Source organism: Psammomys obesus, unplaced genomic scaffold (assembly GCF_907164565.1).
Source record: "Psammomys obesus unplaced genomic scaffold, mPsaObe1.curated_primary_1811, whole genome shotgun sequence".
In the NCBI taxonomy this organism is placed as follows: domain Eukaryota; kingdom Metazoa; phylum Chordata; class Mammalia; order Rodentia; family Muridae; genus Psammomys; species Psammomys obesus.
In genome coordinates this window covers 35716123-35743625 of record NW_026596040.1, presented here as the reverse complement: position 1 = coordinate 35743625, position 27503 = coordinate 35716123, and the positions used below count along the sequence as shown (strand labels likewise).

The following is a 27503-nucleotide window of genomic DNA, read 5'->3' as shown; positions in this document are numbered from 1 at the left end:
CTATCTATCTATCTATCTATCTATCTATCTATCTATCTATCTATCTACCTACCTACCTACCTATCAGCAGGGCCTCTCTATATAGCCCTGGCTGTCCTGGATTTATTAACTAATTGACTGATTGGCAGAGGTCTCTCTATATATTGGCTGTCCTGGGTTTATCTCATCTATCTGTCTGTCTGTCTATTGGCAGGGGTCTCTTTCTATAGCTTTGGCTGGCCTGAAACTCTGTAGACCAGGCTGGCCTCCAACTCACAGAAATCTGCCTGCCTCTGCCTCCTGAGTGCTGGGATAAAAGGCGTGGGCCACACCTGGCAGACTCATTCCTTACTCCAGAGCACCAAATAGAAATCTTCCTAGTCATGTTGATGGACCCACTTGTTGTCAGACTGTGTGGGGCCTTACTTCCTCTACTTCCTGAGGTGGCACCTGCCCCAGGAGAAGCAGATGCCCTCTGCTTTTTTTGCATTATCCTCTGTCACATGTGCTTATTGTATTTCTTTCAATCCGGGGGATAAATATTTTTCAAAGATTTTTTTTAAAAATTGAATCCAGATCCTATAGGAACACAGCTTTTCTTTTCTTTCCCTCCTTTCTTTTTCCTTTTCTCTGTTTTCCTTCCTTCCCTCCCTTCCTCCTTTTTTTTGTGGTGGAATCCAGGTTTTGCATACTCTAGTCAGGAGGTCTACCATGAAGGGGCCTCTCTCGCCACAGACGAATACAACACAACGTAACACAGTATATGGGAGCAACAAGGGTAGTGCAACTGCCACGCCTGGGTACCAAGACTCTCCTTCCTCCCCGCACAGCACCTGGAGTTTTATACTATCAAGAAAGCGCTCTACCACCACATCACAATTTCAGCCCATTGCCAGTACCACCAGTAAAATGAAATCTCTTTACTTTTACACAAACAAAGGGAGCTCTAATATGTCCTTCCCATGAACTTCAGGAATACTGGGTATAACTCGTGTGGGACTGCTGATCAAGATAACAAAATGCTCACAGCCAGAGCCAAGCGGAACCACAGCACTCATGTACTTAAGAGACGCAACAGGCCAACGAAAGCATGAACTCGCACATCACTGAGGCAAGGAAGAAAGTGACATCATGACAGGTTTATTTTGTTCTCCCTGTGGCTTACACTGGCTTGCCTCTAAGCCATTAAGGAATTCTCATGACATCAGGAGAATGGCAGGGAAGCTCCAGCCCTAAGTAAATTTCATTCATTTATTTATTTACTTACCTATTTATTTATTTTTAAAAACTGTGCCTCATTTGTATGTTTAAAGTTGACATTCTAATGTCTTGGTATTCAGAATGTCACTATTTCAGGAAATGACAAAAGTATTACTTCTAGAAGAGAAGTATAATTTTTAAGTCAGGAGGGAAGGAAGTAAACTGCAGCTGGGCCTCTCAAGGAGCATGCTCTCTCTACACCATTTATTTAATGCTCACAGTGATTCGATGATAAAATTTTTTCCTAGAGGTGAGTAAGCAAGACGGGAGAGACATGAGTGGATGGGAGTGTGTCAGGTGCAGCTGGAACTTAGATGCCCCTTCTAGTTTCACTAAGTCTCCACTGATTGTCAGGTTTCTTCCAGTCCCCTGTCCTCCTGCTGAGGAAGCAAACACAGGGCTTTCTTTGCATACGATAGGCAAGTGCTCTACCATCCAAGTATGCTTCCAAAGCAATTCAGCCAACCAGCCAACAACTAGGGTCTCATTATGCAGCCCCAAATGGCACAGAACTTGCAATCCACTTGCAATCCTCTTGCCTCGCTTTCTTTTTTGTGCAGTTAAGAGTTACTCACACCCCCGCCCCTGTGTGTGTGTGTGTGTGTGCGCGCACGCACACATGCTATGGTATGTGTATGGAAGTTGGGAGGATGTAGAGTTTGTGGGTTCTAGAAAACAAACCCAGGCCTCCAGGCGTTTGTGGTGAATGTCTTCACCTGCCGAGGCATTTTGCAAGTCCTTGTGTCAGCTTCTGAGTGCGGGTTTGTAGCTATGTGTGGTATACCGAGATAAACTCAGTTTAAAATAGGAAATACTCAAGATGAAAGATATGATGTAGGTTGTTAAGCCAAAAATTTCAGAGAAAATCAGAATTCAATACTAGTAAAGATTGTAAAAAAAAAAGAAAAAAAGATTTCAGAAGATATGAAATTGTATTTTTTACTAGCTGTTTAGAATTTTGGTTGCATTAATAACTTTAGTGATGCCTATGACAGATAGTGTGGTTCTTATCAGCTCACACAACTAAAAATCATATCCATCCACCTGTTGTGAAAGCAGCAAATAGCCCTTACATCACAAATTCATAGATATGAGCCACTCTCTTAGGGCAGGTGAGTGTAAAAGGAGCAAGTGTGTGCTAGCCGGGTAAACATTTTTCCTTGCAACATAGCCACTCTCTCAAGAATCAAAAGAGAAGTGCTAGGTATTTTTAAGATTTTTTTTAAAAATAGGAATCAGTTTAATCATAAGCATTAGACCCCTAAAAGAATGTATCATTCTACACAAAATCCTCTCTTGGCCAAAGGCTAGCCTCTTTTTTAATTTTAATTTTATTTTAATTAATTGCAGTTTATTCACTTTGTATCCCAGCTGGAGCCCCCTCCAACACCCCCTTCCACCGTCCCTCCCTCTTCTCTTATGCCTTTCCCCCAGTCTAATGATAGGAGAGGTCCTCCCCTTCCATCTGACCCTAGTCTACCAGGTTATATCAGGACTGGCTTCTTTGTCTTCCTCTGTGGACTGGTAAGGCTGCTCCCCTCTCAGGTGGAGGTGATTGAAGAGCCAGCCCATGAGTTCATGTCAGAGACCCTGTTGCTATTATTGGGGAACCCTCTTGGATACTGAGCTGCTATGGGCTATTTCTGTGCAGGGGTTCTAGGTTATCTCCATGCATTCTCGTCCTTGTTTGGAGTATCAGTCTCACTAAAAGGCCCCTGTGCCCAGATTTTTTGGTTCTGTTGTTCTCCTTGTGGAGCTCCTGTTCCCTCCAGGTCTATCTCTTCCTTCTTTCATATGATTCCTTTCATTCTGCCTAAAGTTTGGCTATGATCTCAGCGTATGTTTTGATACCCTGATGGGTAGAGTTTGAGGAATGGATACAGAAATTGTGGTACATTTACACAATGGAATACTACTCAGCAATTAAAAACAAAGAAATCATGAAATCTGCAGGCAAATGGTGGACCTAGAAAAGATCATCCTGAGTGAGATATCCCAGAAGCAGAAAGACACACATGGTATATATTCACTTATAAGTGGATATTAGACATATAATATAGGATAATCATATTAAAATCTGTACATCTAAGAAAGCTAATCAAGAAGGAGGACCCTGGGTAAGATGCTCAATCTTAATTCAGAAAGGCAAAGGAGACGGACTTCAAAAGAGGGAGAAAACAGGGAACAAGACAGGAGCCTGCCACAGAGGGCCTCTGAAAAAGATTTATTTTTTTATTATTTTTAATTATGTGTTTGTAAGTACATGAAAGAGGCCAGAGTCAGCCCCCCCACCCCCAATCTGGTTTTTTTGAGATAGGTTTTCTCTGTGTAGCTCTGGCTGTCCTGGAACTCACTCTGTAGACCAGGTTGGCCTCTAACTCAGAATTCCGCCTGCCTCTGTCTCCTGAGTGCTGGGATCACAGATAGGTGCCAGCACCACCTGGCATTGTTGGAAGAAGTGTGTCACTGTGGAGGAGGGCTTTCAGGTCTCATATATATGAAAGCTAGACCTATGTGGCAGTCTGCTGCTGCCTGCTGATCCAGATGTAGAACTCTCAGCTCCTTCTCTATTTCTATGTCTGCCTGCGTTCTGCCATGCGTCCCACCGTGACAATAACGAACTAAGCCTCTGAAACTGTAAGCCAGCTCCAATTAAATGTTTTCTTTTGTAAGAGTTGCTGTGGGCATGGTATCTTTTCACAACAACAGATACTCTAACTAAGATACTCTGCTAGTAGTGAATTCTGATTTTATTTGAAAATGTTGGCTCAACAACTTTCATTACATCTTTCACCTTGAGTATTTTGAAATCTAGTTTAAAGCTAAGCTTATCTGGGCTTAGTGTGTGCACAGGAAAGAGGCCAAGCTTCTCGGAGCTGTAGTTATGAGCAACTCTAAGCTGCCTAAGAGTGGTGCTGAGTACTGGGAATACAACTTGTGTCCTCTTGAAAAGCAGCGCAGACTTTTAATCACTGAGCCACTGAGACAGGGTCTCATTCTGTTGGCTCTGGCCATCCTGGAACTGACCATGCAGACCAGGCTGGCCTTGGAGTCACAGAGATCCACCTGCCTCTGTGGATGCTGGATGCTGGGGATTAAAGGACTGAGCCACCACAGCTGGCTTGTTTTTTGTTTTAAGACATTGATAAACATGTTTTTGAAAGTAAAATAGGTATGTGTTTCCTTATTATCTATTTTCTTTTGGGAGGGGGAATTATGGAGTCAGGGAGGATGTTGGGGCTCACTCTGTAGCCTTGGCTGGCCTGCTTGTCTGTCTCTGCTTCCTGAGTGCTGGGTATTAAAGGATTGTGCTTTTGTTTTAATCAACATGGATTTTGACAGCCTCCTCAATGTGGAATTTTGCTTTCTGCTTTCAGGAGAGATGGCATACACTGGGGAGATAAGAGATGAGGGTGCCTATCTCTGGACCCCGTCGTGGATGTGTACCAGCAATGGGACTTTAGGACACTCAACTGCAGAGGCGAGGAGAACACGTTTGCTGACAGCCAGCCTGGCGGTTACTCCTAAGTCCTGGTGAGTTATCTCACATCTTTATGTTCACTGTCCTGACCTGTAAGCGATGTAAAAACAGTGCCTGCCTGGTGGTCTGCTGTGATAATTAGGTTACATGGAAAGTGACAAGTGCCTTACGTGTGGAGGATTCAGGATGTCACTGTTAGTCTGTGCCAGTGCTTTAGTTTACAGAATGAACAAAGCCCCTGCATCTGTCGCACAGAAATCAAGAACGATCAAGCGTGAGCATGGCCTGTTAGTGAAACCTATGCACAAGACCACCACTGTTACATTTAGCCAATCAGAAGGGTTCCTTCCTTGGCGGTCTAGACCCTGACTCTATACTGCACATAGATGTGGTTTCTAAGAGCTAAGTTTAGCCACAAAGGCCACCTTATTTAAAGCAGTACCACAGTGTAAAGTTGGAAGTGAACTTCTGGGAAGTTTCCACATTAAGGCCAGCATGATCTCCATGAAATTAATACATTGCTGAGGCCAACTGAAACTTCCTTAATTTTCATGTGGACTTACATAAAAATCTCTTTCAAGATACAAATTATTTTCAGAAAAAACAGAAGTTAGTCCTAGACTCAAGATAGTTTTTTAAAATACTTGTTTGCATAGTTTTTTTGTATCATGAAAAAAATGTTATTAAATTAAAAAAATTAAATATATCACCTTTTCTGAATATTGGCCTGCTGGTCTGTTTTCACAAATAAAGTTTTATTGGATGTAGCCAAGCCCACTGGATTTCTGTATTTCATGGTAGCCACTGAACTTCAACTTCAGAGTTGAGTTGTGATAAGACTGTACTTTCTAAACTCTCAAAGATTTATTATTTGGCTACTTACAGAACAATTTGATAATTCCTTCTTTAGAAAACCCATCATTATTTGTTTTGTTTTTGAGGCAGGGTTTTACTATATAGCCTTGGTTGGCCTGGAACCCATGGAGATCTGCGTTCCTCTGCCTTCCAAGTGTTAGGATTAAAGGAGTGTACCACAATGCCTGGCCGAAAGCCAATTATACAGTGGATCATGTAATAAAAATCCTTCTATGCTTTCCTTAGCTTTGACCACTTTGGGAAGGCCTTTTTTTTTTTTTTTTAAATCTGTGTTGTCTGTGTGTGGAGGTCGCAGTCAGTGTCAGGCATCTTCCTCAATTCTCTCTTCATTACTTTTATTATTTTATTTATTTATTCATTCATCCAGTAATCCATTTATCCATCCATCCATCCATCCATCCATCCATCCATCCATCCATCCATCCAGTTATTTATTATGTATGCAGTGTTGCCTGCATTCATCCACCTATCTATCTATCTATCTATCTATCGTATGCAATGTTTCCTGCATGTGTGCCTGCAGGCCAGAAGAGGGCACCAGAGCTTATTACAGATGGTTTTGAGCCACTATGTGGTTGCTGAGAATTGAACTCAGGACCTCTGGAAGAGCAGCCAGTGCTCTTAACCTCTGAGCCATCTCTCCAGCCCTCTTCATTACTTTCTGAGTCAGTCTCTCACTGAAGCAGGAACTTGCTAACTAAAGCCAGACTGACTGGCCAGCAGCGCCCTATGGATCCTGCTGCCTCTGTCCCCCCAGTGCTGGGATTTCAGGTGCGTGCCACCACATCTGGCTTTTACATGGGTGCTAGGGAATCCGATTCAGATGCAACACTGCCATTGTCTGCCACCCCCCACTTAGGAACTCTTGCCTTCTTTCTGTATAGTTTTTGTCCAGCATGGTCTTTTTGGTTATATGAGTTCCTTTAGGATTTCTTGTAGCAGCACGCTTTCTCTGCCTGCAAATATCCACATCATGTTTCTAGATTTCACATATCATCTCTGTAGAGTTTAACTCTACAGACTCTCCCCATCTCATTTTAAAGCGCCATTTTTGACAAGGAGTTACTTGTTAGTGTCTTCCTCTGTTCTAAACACTTGTATATAATGCTTCTCTTTTCTTTAATGACATTTAAGTCTGTATTTTCTCTTTTTTTACTTAGATATTTAAATAGTGTGTGGGTGTTAAATGGACTTGTCCTGTTGGAGTTCTCGGCGTCTTAGATCTGTCCTTTGACACCTGTTTATCTCTTTAGGCCTGCTCTTTCTCTTTCCTGACATTCTGATTGCACTGTATTGGACCATCTAACGTCACCTTACCGCTCTTAGTCCATTCTCATTTCCACATTTTTCTTACTGTGTTTGTTAGAATTTTTTTCCTAGTGATTTATCTTTAAAAATCATATTCCTGGCACCTTGGCTATACCCAGGCCTATTGATGAGCTAGTGTTGGCAATTTTTTTGCCATTGCATTCCCATTTGATTTTTTTTTTTTTTTTAATTGTAGTGTCCATCTCTGGGATTCTCTGCTGTCACTTTATTCTACCAGGTCAAGAGCTGTTTTTTTTTTTTTGTTTTTTGTTTTTTTTGTTTTATAAAACAAGGACAAGGTAGAAAGTACTCCAAGCTCTGAGTCACAATACCTGCTCTATTACACATTCTTCTTTTAAAAAAGCCTGTAAGACTGTAGACGATGACGTTCTCAGTTCACAGGCTGTACAAGCCACGCCTCAGTCTGGATGTGGTGTGGGGGAGGGGATCATGCTTTGTTGATAGTCATCCTAGACACTTTAATAATATTAATCATAATTTAAGTGCTTGGCTGATAGTTATAACACCTGAATCATCACTGAGTCTATTCTGTTGTTTCTTGATAATTTTTTTTGACTCACTATGTATGGTTGAGTCCTGGACACAATGCGGAGAACTATAAAGACTGAGGTGGCCTCAGTGCTGGACCAGATTTGAGGATGAACTAATTCACTCAGACAGTAAACTGTAGTTGAGATTTTTGTTGCCATGGCCTTTCTTCGGTGTACCGCAGTATCTAATGAGCCTTCTCCTTTGGACCTGCAGTTTTACAGGCTTTCCAGCAGGGCTGCTCCACTCTCTCCTTTTGGTTACCTCTGTATGTCTAGACTATGGGACTTGGTCCTGCTCATGCTAGTGGTCCTTTCTCAGCAGTGGACTGCTGTTGCTTGTGACTCAGCACTTGCTAGGCTGGTGGCAGAAGGCAGTGGACTCTGAGTTACCCTGACCGGCGAGTCTCAGACTAGGTGTTTAAGGAAGCTGTGTATCTGGGATCTGGTGTGACATTTTCCCTCAGCTTTTTCATTCCTTTTCCCATGGCAGTCAAATAACGTGACAGTGAGTTTTTTGTGACAGACATATCTTTAATGATATTCTTAGAGGCTAATGTAGTTTCTTGACCCTTCCTCCCAAATAGGCATTGTTTTCTCCCATTTTTCTCAGTAACCAAGTGTCCTAAGGGCAAGTGTGGTACACCAACAACTTCTGTACCCAGCAGGGTCATGGGAACACATACTGTTTCATGTCCTTCAAGCTGGTAAAACTTATGAGTATAAATTCTTTGTGTCCGAGTGTCCTAGTGTTTTGTCATGTTGTCTCAGGCTACTCTCATCCTCAGGCAAATTGTTAGAAATTTAAAACTAATTTGACTTGCATGGTGGCAGTTTGGGCCTTCTGTGCTGTGAGACAGGGGATCCAGTCCTAGCATCTCATGTTGGGGAGTGGACCTATTCCTTCTCGGAATCCAGGCATCCTGGTTGCCCTGTGACCTCAGCTCCCTGATATATAAAAAAACAAAAACAAAAACAAAACAACAAACAAACAACAAAAACCAAAATCAAAAAGAACCCCAACCCACCACCATAACAACAATGAACACCCCTATGCTTTTGTGGTTTATGTTTTTCTTTGTTGAGAAGAAATTCTTTCAATGTCCTAGGCAGAAACCCATATCAGGAAAATTAATTTATAGTAGTAAATTTATTGAGATGCAGTTTGTCATACACTAGAAGGCCTCTGCTCATTTTAATTAAGCAGCTGAATGAGCTCTGATAAATGTGTAGCTATTACCTGGCCTCACCCATCTTCTCAACACATCTACTCCCTTTCTTTCCCAAACAATTCTCCCTTACCTCATCTTACCATCAGTTCGCAGCCTAGAACTCTGTGTCCAGGTAGCACAGGGCTCACTAGCTACCTCTTTCAAGTCTTGTTTCAGATGCAGCTCAGAGAGACTTCCTAACCACTCTATAAAACTGCCACTTCCAACCTCCATTCTAATTGTTCTCCTCCCTCTCTCCTTCCCTCCCTCCTTCCCCCTAAGCAACTGGATAGATACTGACGATATTCACTGTGATACGAAAGACTAAAGAGAAGAAAATCCTGCATTCACTTTTTGGAGAAAACAAAAGTTTATGATTCAATCAGTTGGACGTGGGACTGACAAAGAAAGAACAGAATGTGCTGGTGTGGAGTGCGGCACGAATGGCTGGGACTGGAAACACAATGCAAACTGTAAACTCGCTTCATCTGGAGATCAGCATGGTCTTTCAGTCATTTCCCGCCTCAGCTACTTAGGAAGTCATTCATGTCTTCCTTGAATGGTGTCCTAACTGCTTGATTCTGTTCCTGAATTCAGTCAGATGACGTCATCTTCTGTTCTGAACAGAAAGGATGTGTAGAGTGGGCACTACAATCCCGGGCACCTGAGAAATACATCTACCTTCTTTTGTAGATGTTAAAGGTGCTTAAAGATTACTCATTCCCACCTGAACTACTCACCATTACCAAATCTTACTAACTCTCAACTCATCAGTTCAAACTAACAGCCGATTTCTCGTGTCCTCCACCAATAGTTTTCAACAGACAACGTCTGCTAAGCCCAGTTTCGGTATTTATGGAGGAGAAGAGCAAAGAGGAAAGATGTTACTGATAAACCTTTAACAGAGTTCTTGTCACTTTGCAACAAACGGTCTTAAATGTAATGGATTCTCAATGTGCCCAGAACTATTTTTGATTAAAGTATGTAGCAAAAAGTTGTTGGATTGTTGGAAACCTTACTCATTTTGAGTCTTACTTAGGTATCTCCAAGTGATGTTGAGGACATGGGAGTTAGGAAAGGAGCTGGATTCAAGTGGCAGAGTAACTTATTAGCAAGGTGACTCCCTACCAACCACTTCCCCTCTCTCCAAGGACTGTCTCCCTCCAGCAGATGGAGGAGGAGAGCCCGGGAGATCAGCATGGAACATCCGTCACTCGGCGTGTTCAGGGTGCTTCAGAGTGCTCTAGCTATTACTTTGATTTGTGAACGGAGATGCGGTATACTGACAAATCTAAACACTGCACACTTGCTGATATAGTTAGGTGCCATGAAATGGCTCATTCCCATCTATTGCACGTATTGAACAGACCCAACAAGAAAGAGAGGTGGAGACAGGAAATGAAGGAAAAGGTGAGGGAGGAAGAAGATGGGAAGGTATGTGTGCTAGTTAATTTGATGTCAACTTGACACAAGCTAGAGTTATCTGAACGAGAGGACCTCAATTGAGAAAATGCCCCCAAAAGATCCAGGTGTAGAGCATTTTTTTAATTAGTGACTGATGGGAAAGGGCCCAGCCCATTGAGGGTGATGTCATCCCTGGGCAGGTGGTCCTGGGTTCTGTAAGAAAGCAGGCTGAACAAATCATGGGGAGCAAGCCAGTAAGCAGCACCCCTCCATGGCTTTTGCATCAACTCCTGCCTCCAGGATCCTTGTTTGAATTCTTATCCTGGCTTCCTTCAATAATGAACAGCAATATGGAAGTGTAAGCCAAATACACCCTTTCCTCCTTAACTTGCTTTGGTCATGGTGTTTCATCACAACAACAGTAACCCTAATAAGGACAGTATGGAGAAGGAAACTGGAGGAAAGCAAAAGCTAGGCTAGGAAGAGACCAGCCAGATGGGCACACACAGTGAATGTGATGGCACAGAGTACAGACTTGGGGGCTGGCAAGGACTGTCATTTTATTAAACATTTTCATAACACAAAGATCTAAATAAACTTGGAAAACAAAGACTTGGAGCTTGAAAAAGAAACAAGTGAAACACTTAGAAACAAATGGAAGAAAAAACTACTTCACCATCTATCCATTCTCGGGTGACACTTGTAGGCATACTCATACATCAAAGAGCCCTGAGCATGAAAGGCCACTCTTGGCATCAGATTGATTTAAAAGGATAAAAGGACAGAAAATAGCACAGTACAGCCACGGGGGATCCTCTTTGTATGCAGGCAGACCTTGAACTTTCCATCCTTCTGTCTACGGATTTGCCTAAACCCCTTGAGAAGCTGTGATCACAAACTTACGCCATCAGGCCCAGACGAAAGTCTTTACAGTGACTTCACAGATAATCTTTTTCTCCTCAATAACAGCTCTGATGCAAGAGAATCACACTACTGAGGGTGGATGCAGCAGCCATTTCAGTTCACAAAACATGTGCCCAAGAGAAACCCATACTCACGGCTTAAGCCTCTGGGTCCCTATAAAGGACATACTTGGTCACGAGTTTTCTTACTTTTAAAAGTTCCAAACTATTGCTTCTCACTAGGTATTTATAGTTCTTCCCAGTGCAGACTCAGCTTGTCAATCAAATGTCATTTTATCATAGCTTTGCACCGTAGTGGGGTTGCTCAGTGACACCGCTGACATTCCACCTTCATTAGCTTTCCAGGGACCTGAGCTAGAAGCAGCTTACCACAATTTTTAATGCACATCAGAAAGGGTTTTGTTAGCCCTTTAACTCATGAGCATCATGATTCTTAAGTATAAGTGTTTCACACTTCCAAAAAGGATACAAACAAGAACCAGAAATGAATTTGTCAAATCAGTTTTGCTCTATAAAGCTGCCTTTCCAGAAAAATTTTCACCCCAACAGTCTAGTCCTTAAGAGCAGGCTATGCAGGAAGGGGTGGAGTGCCGAGGGTCTGGGTGCCTTTTCTTCAGAGTTAGGATCAGAGCTGGGGCTGCATGCTCTCATCCCTGGTGTTTGCACTCTTTTTTTATACCAAAGGATACAATTAACATAAAACCTTCAACTAAAACCACTGCCTATAGTTTTGTTGTTGTTTTGTTTATGTCACTTTATTACAGAAGGCAGGAACAACTTGAGTATCTCTTGAGTAATAATTTATTTCATGGTTTTATGAATACTAATACCTCTCAATTTTTAAAACAGTTTATGGGGAAGAGACATGGCTCAGTGGTTAGGGCAGTTCACAACCAACTGTAACTCCAGTCCCAAGGGATGTGACCTGCAGTTCTGGTCCCCTTGAGCACTGTAATGTATGTGGTACACATGCACACATGTAGGCAAAACATCCACACACATAAACAATGAATCAAGCCGCGAGTTTATGAAGATTAAATACAGACTTAAGAAGAGGGATTTGGAAACAGAAAAATATTTTTGTGCTCCCAACCATGGGCTGAGATCAAACCCACGTTTTCCTGTGTGCTACACAAAGACTGCCTGCCCCGGGGCTCCCTCTGCACTCTAGGAAAGAAGGTTTGAGGTGTGACACAGGAGGTTCTATGTGCAAATACCAACAAGCCCACACGGAGCACTGGCTCACAACGGCGAAGATTTGAAGAACTGCCTAAAATGTCAAGTCTCAGTTGAAGAAACAAACTTGAGTACTGGGCTTGTGCACCGGGGCGCACGCCCATGGCTAGGGGCAAGAGGAAATGCAGCTCCATGGTTTGCTCTAGCTGCAAGCCTGAGGGACACAGGAAAGCACTCATTAAACTGCCGGCAAAGAGTGGTTGTGTTGTTCCCTCCCCTCCTTCTGCCTCTAGGATCTCCTAGTGTTTCTGAGCCTGGAACTCACCATACTCCTGCTTCAGCCTCCTCCAAGTGCTGGTATCAGAGGTCTGTACACTACACGGGGAAGCAAAAAACAAACAAACAACAACAAAAAAAAACTGTTGCTGTTCTCTCTCTTGCTTTCTCCCTCTTTCTCTCCCCTCTCAGTCGTTTTATAGAGCAGGTCAATGACCACTTTTCAGCAGCACTGTCCACCAGAGCTCCATTCACAGACATTCTGAAGATTCTGGAGCACTCAGCACTTGTTATGGTCTATGCAGCAAGAGTCTGGAATGGAGGGAGGTAAGGCCCAGGGCTGACTTTGGTTCAGTACTCACCAATCTACACCAGATTGCGAGAGTGGAGGAACAGAAGCCTAATTTGATAAACTGCCTTTTAAAGATAAAGAAAGCACTAAATATCAGAACCTGACGAAAACTACGCACATATCCAGATATCATTCACAAAGCCAAGAGGTGTCCACTGAGAAGCCATTCCCTACTCTTACCCCAACTTGGAGCAGCTGCCTTCCCACCCAGCCTTTGAAGGCTGCAGACAGGCTGAGAGCACCCTGGTGGGAGCCTGAGGACTCTTACCTGAGAACAGTGATTAGCCCGAGAAAGAAGGTTTAATGAACTGGATGTGAGCAGGCTCAAGAGTTTCATAGAGAAATAGCGGGGGAGAAACAATTCCAAATTTGATACTAAAGAACATGAATCCTTAGTCTAAAAGGGACTAATGACAACCAAGGTACAGAAAAAAAATCATGGTATTTCACAAGTAAAGGCTGAAGAGACCAAAAATTTTAGAGAGACAGAGAACAAAACCTTTTCAGGGCCATAATGGTGGCTCAGGGGGTAAGGATTTGAGTTTAGATTCTCAGAAGACAAACGAAGTTGGGCATGGTAGTACAGTCTGCAAGGCCAGTGTTCCTGGGCAGAGATGGCAGGCGGAGACAGGAGAAGCCCTGTAAAGTTGTGGTCAAGTGGCCTGGGACACACAGTGATGCAAACACAATGGTGAACAGCAAACCTTCTTTCAAATAAGGCAGAACTAAAATCTGAGCTGTTGACTATGGCACATAGGTACCTGCTCTCACATACACACAAGCACACAAACATACACATACAAAAGATGAAAATATTTTTATACATCAGAAATTAAAATATTTTTTAAATTGCACTTCAAAATATCTAGAAACGAAAGCTATTAGTGGTCTCAACATAAAGAACTGATACATGATGGAGAATACTTGATCACTATATGCCTCTCCCATTTTCATGTGTGTATACGCATGTTTGCCTGAGTGTGGGCACAAGAGTGTGGATGCACAAGTGAACACATGTATGTGGGGGCCTGTGAAATCACCTCTGATTGCTGCCTTAAGTGACTTTTCTACCGCTGTGATAAGACACTCACGACCATAACTTAACAAAAGAAAGGGTTTCATTTGGGCCTTATGGTTTCAAGAGATTAGCATCCATGGCCTTCCTGGCAAGGAGGGCGCTGGAGCAGTGGCTGACTGCTCACATTATCAGACATACACACCACAAAGTGCAAAGAACAGGAGGTGGGAAGACCGTCGCTGGGGATGGTGTTAAGTCTTCTGAAACTTCAAGCCCTGTCCCCAGTGACATACTTCCTTCAGCAAGGCCACACCTCCTAGTACTTCCCAAACAGATCTACCAACTAGGAACCGAATATTCAAACAGATGATCCTACAGAGGCCATTTTTATTCAAGCCACATTTTTTCTGTATTCACTGAGGCAGGGTCACAGACTCAGACCCAGAGCTCATCAGTAAGGCTAATCTCTGTGGCCACCTTACTTTAGGGAATCTTCTCTCTCTGAGTTCCAAGACTGGAATTACAGTCGGGCTGCTGGATCCAAACTCCAGCTGTCACTCTTGCATGGTACACACTTTAACCAGGGGCCCATATCCTCAGCCCACATATACATATATTAAAATGTCACACTCCATCTTATAAGAATGTTATATATCAGTTAAAAGTGATCTCATGTCACCTTTTCCCCAGAAAACTACTGTAGAATCTGCCTATGGCAGAGCACAGCAAGTAGACGGCACGGGAAGCAGCTAGACAAAAGAACAGAGAAAAAAATTCCCAAAAGGCCACCCCAGCTGCTGAGGAACGTCAGTGCACAGTGGGAGCAGCAGGCGCCTGAGGGAATAGAGGAGCAGAGTGCCTGCTGCGTGATCATTGAGAAAAGCATCTGGTCCTGTCAGGAAGCCTGTAGCTTTGTTAGTGGACACACTTTTACAACAGCCACCAAGAAAGCCTGCAGCACAACAAGGCACAAATAGATTACTCAATAGAAAAACTGGCCAAAGATTCTGGAGTAGTCCTGGCTCTCTATGTAGACCATGCTGGCTTCAAACCCACAGAGCTCCATCTGTCCCTGCCTCCCCAGTTTTGGGACTAAAGGTGTGAGCCACCACAGGCAGCCTGGCAAAAGGTTTAAGTGGAGCTTCACAAAACAGGAAATCCAAATGTTAAATCTACATGAGACTTGCCTATCCTCATTAGCAATCACTGAATTACAAGGTAGAGATATAATGACAAGGTATTACAGGATGGGTAAAACTACATATAGAACCACAGACTTGAAATGGCAGCACCCCGTGGTAAACCCTGCGGTATGGTACACATCACGGCTTGGTCCTCAGCTGGTGATGTGATTCTGGGAGGGGTGTAAACTTTAGGAGGTGGGCTGGTTTTCTGAAGGTTCTGTCTGGTCCTCAGCCTTTCTTTACTTCTCTGCTTCCTGCTTACCCTGAGGCACAGCCTCATCCTCCACATGTTCTGCTGTTACGATGTCAGTAAGGTCTGAAATCTCAGCAAGTGTGAGCTCCCACACATCTTACTCCTTTGCTGTTGCTCTCCCAAGCATCGTAGCCACAGTATCAAAAGGCTAACTACTACAGACAGACACTTCAGAGGAAGATGTGCACATGCACATTCGTAGTAAAATCTCACACCCATGCTTGTAGGACAATTTCCTGAATATAACCAACAAAAGGGTACTCTGTGAATCATACTAGCTACTTAAGAAATATTTATGGACCCCAAGTGAATCACTAATACAGGAATAAAAAAAAAAATGGTGAAATTGTTTTTAGAAAGGACAAGAAGTAGAAGTTCAGATACATAAAAACGTTTAAGCGTACTAGAGAAATTAAAAGTGATGAGATACCATATTTTTGCTATAAAATGACAAATGTCAGACTTTAACCCTTAAAGCAACAAAAACACAGTGTCCCAAGGGTCACCTGTGGAAACACATGACGATACACAAGACATAGAAATCGTATCATATTTCTAGGAAGCAACCTGGCAGGCTGTACTGAATCTGGAAAATACAGATATCCTCTGATAATGAAAATCAGTAAAATTCCAGTTTTAAAACTATAACAATATTAAAACTGGAGATATTCGTCTGGGCAGTGGTGACGCATGACTTTAATTCCAGCACTCAGGAGGCAGAGGCAGGCAGATCTTTTTGAGTTTGAGGCCTTCCTCGTCTATAGCACTAGTTCCAGGTCAGGCAGGGCTACACAGAGAAATCCTGTCTCAAAAAACAAACAAACAAAAAGAGACGATATTCAAAGAATCGATAATTTCATAGAAAATGTTATTGAGCTAAATGTTCAGTAAGACAGAATGGAGTATTGTATTAAAGAAACCATGACCTCGATTCTATTAAGTGTGGGTATTTAATACACATGCACAGGAAGAAAACAGCTGTGAGAGCAAAACACACACGCTCAGATAGAATACAGCCATTAGTACAAAGCAAGTGTAAATACAGTTCATGTTCAAAGGGATTCACCGTTGATAGACAGTTCTTACCACAGTTAGCTAAGCTCAACTTTCTCACCTTTACTAATTCAAAAAGAATTACGATGGGTGCAGGGGCCCTCCCTGTAGATCCCAGTGCTTCAGAGGATGGGCAAGAGGATGACCAGCCTGACTGCGAAGACAAGTGGGCTACACGGCGGATCCTATGTCAAAAAAGAATAACAGGAAAACAGAGACTAAATGTCCCCATGTACACTTACCAGATCAATATTTTGCATTATGTCTTGGAATGAAGGATGGGTTCGGAATTGCTCAAAGAGATCACGTTTGTAAAGCAAGGCGTACACCAAGTTTGGGTTGTGGTGAAGAGAATTTGTCAGGCAGGAGTTGATGATCTCCAACATCATCCGAATCACTTCTTCAATGACACTGAGGTCCTGTGCCTTGTGAAAAAAAGAAATCCCAACAAGGAGTCAGTGTTTTGTTCCATGCCACAGAAGTAACCCAAATACAAGTGGCCACTGACAATTTTAACGGCACTGGAAAGATTACACGGAAATACCCTTCAAGATTTTGTCAAGAATTTTAGAATTAGGTTCATCAGTTACTAAGGGATGGAGTTAAAATTGTTTTAATTTAGTATTGGAATTTCATATACTAAATTAAATACTAGCCAATATGAAGGAAAATGTGCAGTCTTCTTAGTTCCCACTTTCAGATCCTTATTTTTGTTCTCTGCCTGAGTTGCCACAATGTAGCACGCTCCTGAAGTCTGACTTACTCCGGGAACAAGTACTCACACCAGCATGACCTCAGTGTTCTACTGTCATTCCACCTTCTGATTATTTTACAAATACACCCCTGAGCTTCTGTCACTGTTTCCTCAGAGTTCACAGTTGTGACAGTTCATCTCCATCATCAGTTTGACTGGATTTGGAATCACCCAGGAACTGAGTAAAAAGGAAAACTGAGAAAGATGAGCTAAGTCCCAGCATTCTTTGCTTACCAGCTGAGGGTACAATGGGACAGGCCACCTCATGCCCTGCCACTCTGCTTCCCCAGGAAGGACTATGTTTCTTAGAACTGTGAGCCAAACAAACTCTTCTTTCTTTAAACTGTGGCTATCTTCTCTGAGGCTCTCCTGTGCTGACCTTCCAGCCCCTGCCCCCATGCCCCTCTCCTGGCCCCACTCCAGGCCTCATGGCCAGCAACTCATCCGTCATTCTATTTCTCACCAAAACTGCTTGTTCTGTTTGGCTCTCATCAAGAAACAGTGACCTCAGTTTTGGTCACAGTTATGTATTTTAAACGTCTTTACAAGCATCATATAAGTTGTATAGTTTTGGAGCAAAGGGGGAGATCAGCCTCCAGCTTCATAACTGACAAAAACATTTACAGAAATGTCTTTACCTGCTCTGCCTTCCTACTTAGAGGAGAAATGAGTTTCAGAGTTTTCTGAGGTCACTTTGGAAAAACCTAACCTGATAGGCAATTATTTGAGGAGCATGATTTCTGAATTTTATGCTAATGAATATCTTACAGATAAATTTCATTAAGTGTAAGTCCTGATATATTAAATTCACATTTCCAAGATTTCTATTTTCTGATAGATTAGTTTATATCCAATGTTTAAGTAATTTTGCAAAACAATCAGAACTTCCTCACTTAAACTCAAGCTAAAACATAAGTCAGGGAAGTATAAAGTAGAAACTTTAACAATTCAAAAATCAATAAGCATGCCCTGCATTAGCTTTCTTTTTAAGACTTGGTTTCGGATAGCCCAGGCTGGCCTTGCCTCTCTGTCTCCTCCTCTCAGATGGTAGACCTACAAGTATGCATCACTATGCCTCAAACTGGCAAAAAGATCTTTCCAAATTATACTAACTTTCTCACATTTAAAGGAGTTACTAGGCATTCTACTTAACTTTTCTGATACTGTTTGTCTGGAAAGTTCCTTTTTTTTTCTTTCTTTCTTCTCTTTGAAACAGGGTATCTCTATTACATAGTCTCAGCTGGCATGGGACTTACAGAGATCCAACTGCCTCTGCCTCCCAAGTGCTGGGATTAAAGGAATATACCACTATCCCTGACTCTCTGGTAAATTCTAATGTGATCCTTTAATGTATTACAGTTTAGCTGCAGATATATAAATTAAGTGACAAGAAAATACAGTTTCTATCATTATTTAGATTAACTGGAAATACAGTTTGGGGAAACAAAGTAAAGATATTTTACATATTAAGTTTTACTGGCTTGTAAAACAGTTTTGGCATTTTAATGTTGTGCACTGATTAGGAAACAAAAATGAGAAATTGTGTATAATTTAGAAGTTCAAGCTTAACTTAGAATGAGCCACAAACTATAATAACTTTCTATCAATATATCTCTTAACATATAACATTGTAAATAATTTATATTATTAAAATTTCAATATTAAGTTGACTCTAAATCAGAGTACATGAGATAAGGTCTGTTTTTTTCTTGGTCACACCCTGAGTAAAATTCTAAATATTTACTAGTATGCACCAATACTCCTATTGGATACAGGCTGCACACAGCTCAAGCAGCCCTAAGGCTGCACCAGCAGGATGTCAAGTACAGTTATCCCCACAGGGATCTCAAAGGTACTAATTCTTGAGAAATAAACGAGGTTGCCTTGAAGTCAGGTATCTACATGGATTGTTTTTAATCATGTGCCTAAAATTGTACCGAGAACTGCTATATCCATCATTTTATTCAATTTGGTAATTCTTTAGCTCAGTCCTGCGTCAGGAAGCCTACAGTGTGATACTGAAGTGTGCTAGAAAGCTGCTGGGCGCTGAGGCTGGTGGCTGCTGTAGTGCTAGACTCCCTCCCCCCTTATGTACATCCCAGTGGTCAACCAGCCTATTCCTGAATACACAATGCACAGTTCTGGCAACTAGTTCATTTCCATTTTAAGTGGTAACAGTTCTTTGCTAACCACTTTAATTATCCTTTAAGAAACAGCCAGAGTTCCTACTGTGTTGTTTCCTAGAAACTACTCTGTCGGTCTGCAAATCCCTGCTGGAAGATGGAGGCTTCGAGGCACCAAGCAGATCATGAGATAATCAGGATAAATTGCATGCCAGGGGAATTCAGATTTGCTAAAAACAAAAGTATCAAACTTTTGGTTAATTCTAATTTCCAAGAAACCCTATCCCAATAAATACAATCTGCAATTTAATCTGAATCATCAAGTTGCTACTTTGACTGGATTTTGAGGCAGGTACCCATAATACATGACAGGAAACCAATAAAATCCTTATTGTTTCATATCTAAAAAAGCATTGTTAAGCAATAATCACTACTTGTAAAAGGATAAAAAATTAGCATGAAATTAATTGGAATGCTTCTTTTTAATGGCAGTACCTTCTAAATCCCAGGACTTACTTTAGATACATCTCAATGGTTATTTCATCATACTATTCCACACGACTTGATTTTTTAAAATGGTGCTGGGGCTGAATTCTAGGCCTTGAGCATACTAAGCATGAGCTGCCGACATTGAACTAACCCTCAGCCTCCTAGTAGATGTTCTTTGCATGAAGGTCTAATTTAATAGCATTTGAAAAGCCCTTCAAACAGCACCATGGGACTGAGTAGGCGGAGTCCAAGAGAAATAAGTGACTACTTTCTAAACTGGGAACTTGCAGACTTTGAAGTACATAAAACAAAACAAAACAAACCACATTTTTACTTTAGATATTACTACTAAATGAGAAAAATAAAAAAGCAAAGAACTCAGAAATCACATTTTAGTCTTTTTTCCAAGACAGGGTTTCTCTGTGTGGTCCTGGCTATCCTGGAACTCTCTCTGCAGACCAAGCTGGCATCATACTCAAGAGATTGTTGGGATTTAGATGTATGTTAGCATGCCAGCTTGACCGCCTGCCCTACAGCCAATTCAAATTATAACTTTGGCAAAACAGATAGAGAGAATAGAGGAAACATTTGTAAAGCTTATCTTATTCTGCAGTGCAAGTTTTCTATATAGTATCACCTAAAGGACAAATTAAAATTTAATGAAGAATGGGAACCCAGAGAGGGCTCAGTGGTTCAGAGCACTTGCTGCTCTCATGTCCCAGGTTCTGTTCCGAGCATCACAGTCAGCCGTTACTCCAGTTCTGGGCATCTGACACTCTCTTTTGATTTATGAGCATCAGACATGCTTTCAGGCAAACACTCATGCACATTAAAACACGTATCTTAAAATAAAATAATGGAAGTAAGTTTTGGCTCATTTAAAACTCAGGAAGATGGAAAGGTATGCTTGCACATGCTTTAAATCCCAGCACTCAGGAAGCTGAGGCAGGAGGATCTCTGTGAGTTGGAGGCCAGCCTGATTTACATACTATGTAGTAAGTTCCAGCCAAGTTCCAGACTTTATCTCAGAAAAACAAACACAAAACAAAATTATTCTCAGGGCAAAGGCAGGAAGATCTCCTGATCTAGGCTAGTTTGAGCTACAGGGGAAACCCCTATCTCAAAAACAAAAGCCCATGTGTTGGCTGGCCACTAGTGCAATCAAACATTCAGAACAAGATGTGTGCCTTTTTGATTCACAGCCTGCTCTTTTTAGTACTCGAGACAGGAATGAAGCCGAGATCAAGCCAGCAAGCCAAGGGTGTGAGTGTGTGTGTGTGTGTGTGTGTGTGTGTGTGTACACATGCCTGAGTGTGCACAGCTCCAGTGTAGAAACAAGGATCCTGAGTAAACAATTCCAGGCTCAGGTTATTTCTGATTGTCTATACATGTAGGAATGAAAGCCCGACAGCTCCATGTTCCATAGTAATTCAATATTGATGGCTAAGTTGGCGGTTGTGGGAATAGTTTACCCAGTTAACAACACTCAGAGTTGCTTCTCATTTTATAAACTTCCTTTTCCTTTTAAGAGGGAATTTATACAGTTTCAAATCATTTATTTTTAGTTTCCTTAAGAGAAGCATATGTATCTTGTTTGTATTAGTTTTGGGGAGATTCCAAGAAAGTTGTCTAAATTTCCTGCATTTTCAGCAGAAAATAAAACCTTCAACAAAATTAATGGGACTCTGCCAAAGGCGGGGAGGGGGAGGAAATGCACAGGCACGGCTCCCCGGCCTTCAAAGGCAATCTTTCGGTGATAGACTCTTGTTATCTTTATGTTGTTAATTCACTGGCACATACACTAAAAAGCTTTGTGACCATGTTATTTCTAGCCAGAACTGGATCTGTCCCAAAGCATCCAGCCTGTGATAGAAAGAACTGGCTTTATATTGCCCTCAAGTCACAGCCCAAGAATAAATCCCAGGGCCGAAGGAGACAGCAGGTAACTTTAATCAAGCAGGGAGGCAGGTGGAGTGGAAGCGGAGCTCTGGCGTGTGCTCTCATGTGGGAAGGTGGAGCCTGTGGTCTTCCTCGCCTTGTCTTGGACACAGTCTGAATATTGCCCACAGGCCTCAGCTAGGACCCGGGGAACAGTGATTTACATCACACTGTTGGGCTGGTCGCACAGTGGCAAGATAACTGTGACCACTAGAGGACATTGGTTAATTTCACATAGTTTCCGGTAACTGGAAAACAGTCTGACAATTCACACAAAAATAAAGTTCTGACAAAACACCAGGTATGGTGTGAACTGGGTTCCTGGAGTGTGTTCTGGGACTAGAGCTCAGCCTGGGACAGCTTTGCCCCAACTGGCAGCTGCAGTGGCTTCTCTGCCCTTCAGGCTCCAGCAGCCCTGGCTTCTGCTGACAGCCACAGCTGTGCATACACCAGTCCACGTTCACCTTCAGACTCAGCATTCATTTTCATTCTTCTTAAAAAACATCCTTCCACATCCCATACAAGGTAAAATCTTGAGTAAATCCCAGTAAAACACACCACCCTGGGAAGACCTTGTCCTAAAACAAACAAACAAACAAACAAACAAACAAACAATCCCTCCCTCCCTCCGTCTGTCATCCTAGGAGCTCCTGGGCTGCCTGGCTCTTGCATAGTATTAGAGGCCTCCACTGCAGCTGGTAGCCTGACCTTCCAGCCTACCCCACTGTCCAGCTCTATGATCACCTCCTCCTGGGGGATGCAGCCTTGCCATGCCAGGCCACAGAGGAAAAGGATGCAGCCAGTCCTGATGAGACCTGATAGGCTAGAGTCAGTAGGGGAGGAGGACCTCTCCTATCAGTGGACTAGGTAACAGGCATGGGGGGCGGGGGGAAGACAGACAGTGTGTGTAGGGGATTGGGAGATGAGGGAGGGAGACACAGCTGGGATACAAATTGAATAAATTGTAATAAATAATAAAGCAATAAAAAAAAGTTGAAAAGAAAAAGGCAGGCAGCAAATCCTCCAGGCCAACAGCACACAGGTGAACTTCCACTGCTTCTAGGGAGAAGCAGGAACCCTACCCACTTAGCCTCTGGATTTGACAGAGGACACTTTCTCTTATCATCAGGATATGAGCCAACATCTGTTTATGCTGGTAGAGGAATAGAAAGCAACAAGACAAAAGGAGCCACTTAATACTGAGATTTGGGGTAGGAAGACATGTGAGTTCAATACCCTATATTCCTACACGAGGAAGGGGAAGGAGGAAGAGAGGGCTGGGGGAGAATTGGGGTAGGAGGGCAGGAAACTCTGCCTCTAAAACTCAGAAGCATACATGGATTAGGCGAGTAAAGAAGTCCTTCCAAGCCCACTGCACGGACAGCTGAAAGACAAGGGTAACAAAGGAACACAGGGGAAAAAAAAAGGCTGACACCCTAGTCCTTCCTTTTACAGGCATAAAGAAACTTCTGGGGAAATTTGAAGCAGGTGGCACAGTGCAGACACAAGTCCCAAGGTTGGTCCACAAGTCCCTATGGGAGCCAAATCCCGGCAGAGGTGTGCCCACTTATAAGCATAAATGCCGCAGAGGTTCAGTTTCTACTGTCTTAGCTACAATGGCCAGCATCCCAAAGAAAGCTAAGAGATGCAGGAAGTCAGTCACACAGTGTGTAAGTACAATGAAGTACACAACTGGAAGCAGCATGGGGAGCTGAGCTGGAGAGCCACTCCTGACACAGAGCCTCACGAGGCTGCCACTTTGAGATATTGGATGGGGCAGAATCTCAGGATTCCAGGGAGGGCCTTGTAGTAGGGTGGGGCTGGCCCGGGATGGGGGTTCAGCAGAATGAGCACAAGTCTCAAGATAGGCCAGATAATCTGAATCCCTTAAGTGGCTAACTATGTGTTCTTAGATAATCCATGGAACCTTTGAGTCTCAGCTTTTCCTTCTGAAAGATGACAGTCCTGTCTGTTTTATAGGACATGAAGACTTAATGATATATTTGAAACAGTTTCAGCCTTGCCTAGCAGGTAAAAAGGGCTCAGCTCAGTAGCTGTTATGATGAATGTGTTTTATGAATAGGCTGAGACCTGCAGGAGCTGTAGGAGAGGGGTGAGGAGGAGGTAAGGATGTGCACAAAAAGCCCAGCCCTGAAAGGGAACACAGTGTGAGTGGGGAATTCAGTTTGGATTGAACTGCAAATATAGGGGAGTCTGGAAAGGCGACAAGCTAGAGCACTCAGGTCTCAGGTCAGCAGGGCGAGCTCAGAGCTGGTGGGGTCTTCCAGCTGTGAAATGGCCCAATGACTATTTAAACCCTTTCTGGCTGGCTGAAAAGCTCTGGGGACTTCAAGTGCTCATATGAGACCAGCCTTAGGAGGACAGGCAGTCCACTGAAAGTACACTGAGACAGAGACAGGTTCAGGGGAGCTGTACTCCGGCACAGCCAGTGCAAAGAACACAAGATGGAGAGGAGACAGCAGGGGCTGAAGCCAGCTTCTACAACAGCAGCATGCTGGGCAAAGCCACTCCAGTGATGAGGAGTGGCAGCTCACACAGGCAGGAGAGAAAGGCAGGCGTGAGAAAAGTTAGCAAACACTGTAAGGTTTGGTTTCCTGTCAGAGGGAAGGGTACTGAATCCGGCCTATCTGTGAAGCAATCAAGCAGAAAAACAGAACCACCTCAAACCATAAAGGAAAGATTTCTAACCCATTTTGCAGCAAAAGATATCTACAACATAAAGACTTAAAATGCAAAATGAATTTAAAATGTTCTTTTCCCCAATTTTAGTTTTATTTCCACGTATGAGTGTCTGCCTGCACGTGTGCTTGTGCACCATGTGTGTGCCTGGTCCCCAGGGGCTCAGAGGAGTGTGTCAGAGTCACAGACAGGTGTGAAGTGCCACACTGGTGATGGCACTTCAGCCAGTGCTGAGCCATTTTTCAGCCCCAGTGTAAAAAATATTTTAAAGGGATAGGAAAAAAAAAAAAAAAAAAAAAAAAAAAAAAAGGGAACTTATTTTCCTAATCTTCATAGAAAGATAGGAAGGAGTTGTGTGTGACCTCAAAATCCTTAAAAGAAAAGAAAATCAGCTTTGAATGAAAGGGAAATTCAATTAAATAAAACCAGGGACTCCATACATGGGAAAAAGATTAATGAGAACAAAGAAAAACATTAGCAGCATCTCATGAAGAGTGAAAAACAGATGAAGAAACTAGACATCACTAAAAAAAGAGTATGAATAGCTCACAGTCAAGTGTGACTGGTACTGAAGAGTTGCATCGAAGGATATAGTTAAAGAAAAATGCAGCCAGGAAGGTGGTGTACAGAATGAGGCAATTTCGTGCAGGCCCTGAGTTTGAGTCATGGACCCCGTAAAGCAGCAGGAGAGAATTGACTCCTAAAATTGTCCTGCGACCTGCACATGTGCTCTGTGATGTGTATGTGCATGCACACCACACACACACACACACACACACACACACACACACACACACACTAATATAATTAATGAAAAATAAAAATCCAGTTTCTTAAAAAACTTGTTTTCCTTGTCAGGCAGATCACTGAGGCCAGGCTGACTACACAGCAAGTTCCAAGCCAGCCATGATTATACAGTGAGACCCTGTCTCAAAGAATTGAAAAACAAACAAAAAAGAACTTTTTCATTTTGTGTCTATGTGGATATGTGCATGTGCGTTCAGGTGCCCAAGGAGGCACTGAATGGAGTTACTGGTGGTCGTAGGCTTCTGGGAACCAAACTCAGGTGCGCTGCAAAGACAGGGTGTGCTCCTAACAGTCATATCCGCCTGAGCCCCACAAAAATGCAAAATTTTAAGTCATTCATAAACAGCAAAATCGGAGAGTAAACAAAATAAATCCAAAGAAAGCAGGATGGATGAAATAATGATATTAAGTGTACAAATTGGAAAATGAAAGCAGCGTATTTGTTTTTGTTAAATGCCAACAAAAATAGACATAATGCTGACAAGGAAAAGGAAGACAGGCACCTGAAGAGATGAGAAAGCACACACAGGCACGAGGGACATCTCCAGCTCCCAAGCCTGGAGTCAACCTCCTTTTCAGCGTGCCCTAATGGCCCTTTCTCTGTGATAAGCAAGAGACAGGTAGAGTTTGGTGTTTCCCTCTTCCTGGAAGGCCACCAGCACTACCGGATGAGGGCATCAACCCTATGATCTCTTTTAATCCTAACTACCTCATTAACACCCAGTCACAGTGTAGAGGGCTTCAACTTCTGCAGTTTGGGGAAACCAATCTAGCCTCTGTCAAAGAATAGGACTAAAGGGAACTGTCCAGTCTGGTGGGGGAAGCAAGTTGGACCCCTTCGAAGAACTCTTGCAGAGAAAGAAGAATCTGTCTGAATCTATGCAAGCCTTCAGTGTAAATGCCCATTTCCAGTGTGTGTGAGGACCAGAGAACAAATTAAAAGGGGCCAACAGATGAGAGAACCCCTCCAAAAAAACCAAAACCAAACTAAACCAAAACAACAACAACAAAACAATCCACACTTAGAATGGGGAAGAGTCTGTATAAGTGGTTGGGCTTCTGCAATGTGATAATGGCTGGGACAGAAAAGGAAGCGGACTGCTCTAATTTAAAGTCTTAGGAGACATAACAACCAAATGTGTGAATTCTAATTCTAATTTAACACATTGCCAACAGCCATTTCTGAGAATTCAGGAGAAATATGATTATGTTACATGAGATTATGCCTTGGGAATATTACTGCTTTTGCTGGATGTGATAATGGCATAAGATTATAAAAGAAAATGACATTATTTTTGGAGCTGTATATCAAAATATGAAAAGATAAAATTCCAGGATTTACTATAAAATACTTTAGCAAAAGAAAAAAGTTAAAGGTTTATGTAGAGAATATACAAGACTATAGAAACATTTAAAGTAATTTATTTATTTATGTGCATGAGTATGGGTATTTCGCCTGCATGTATACAGGTATGGCATAAGTGTGCTTTGTGTCCTTGGACGCCGGAAGAAGGTGTTGGATCCCTTGAGCTGAAGGTACAGATGGTTGTGAACCATGTGGGTTTTGGAAACTGAAGCCAGGTCCTCTGGAAGAGTAGCCTGTGCTCTTAACCACTGCACCTTGTTGCTAGAGCAAAGGACAGTTTTTTGTTATTTTTTATTTACTTACTTAATGTGTGTATGGGTGTGTGTGGCGTGCCATGTGTGAGCATGTAGAACAGAGGACAATCTCTAGAGGTTATTTCTCTCCTTCCACCATGTGGTTTCTGAGCTCAGGTACCAGACTAGGCCACAAGCACCTTAACTTGCTGAGCCAGTTTCTATGGTCCTCATTTTTTTTTTTTCTTTCTTAAATTAGAAACATAATTCTGACTTTAAAATCCGGTAACATTCATTCAAGAGTAAAAGTAAAAACCAGTGTCACCAAAGCACTGGCTATAGCATATGCACATCAGGCCCAACATTGTAATAAAAAGCTACAATGAGTAGTTTCAAGGATCCTGGAAGCTGCAGGGGTTAATATATTCATGTGCTCACAGTCAGTCAGCAGAGAAGAAAGTTCTGATCGTCTTGCTGGATTTAGAAAAGGAGTCACACAAGTTAGTAGTTGCTACTGTTTTGAAGTATGTGAAGTAGGAAAAAGGGGTGTGCTGACACAGTGTGGGGAGGAAGCAGAATCGGGGTTTAGAGAGATGGCTCAGTGGCTGGGTGGTGAGTGCTCCCCAGAGGACCTGAGTTTGGACCCTGCCTCGCATGTCAGGTGGTTTACAACTGACGCAAACTGCAGCTCCGGGGGCTGACGCCTCTGACCTCTAGCATGTGCACATATGGAGAAATCACACACACACACACACACACACACACACACACACACACACACACACACACAC

General features: G+C 42.6%; 1 protein-coding gene across 1 annotated transcript in view; it reads right to left on the bottom strand.

Moving 5' to 3' along the window:
• Dym (dymeclin) overlaps window positions 1-27503 on the bottom strand; it is a 276645-nt gene that overhangs the window by 48308 nt on the left and 200834 nt on the right. The window contains exon 15 of the mRNA XM_055622878.1: window positions 16545-16727. Coding sequence (XP_055478853.1) covers window positions 16545-16727 — 183 coding nt within the window. The remainder of the gene's footprint in view (window positions 1-16544; window positions 16728-27503) is intronic.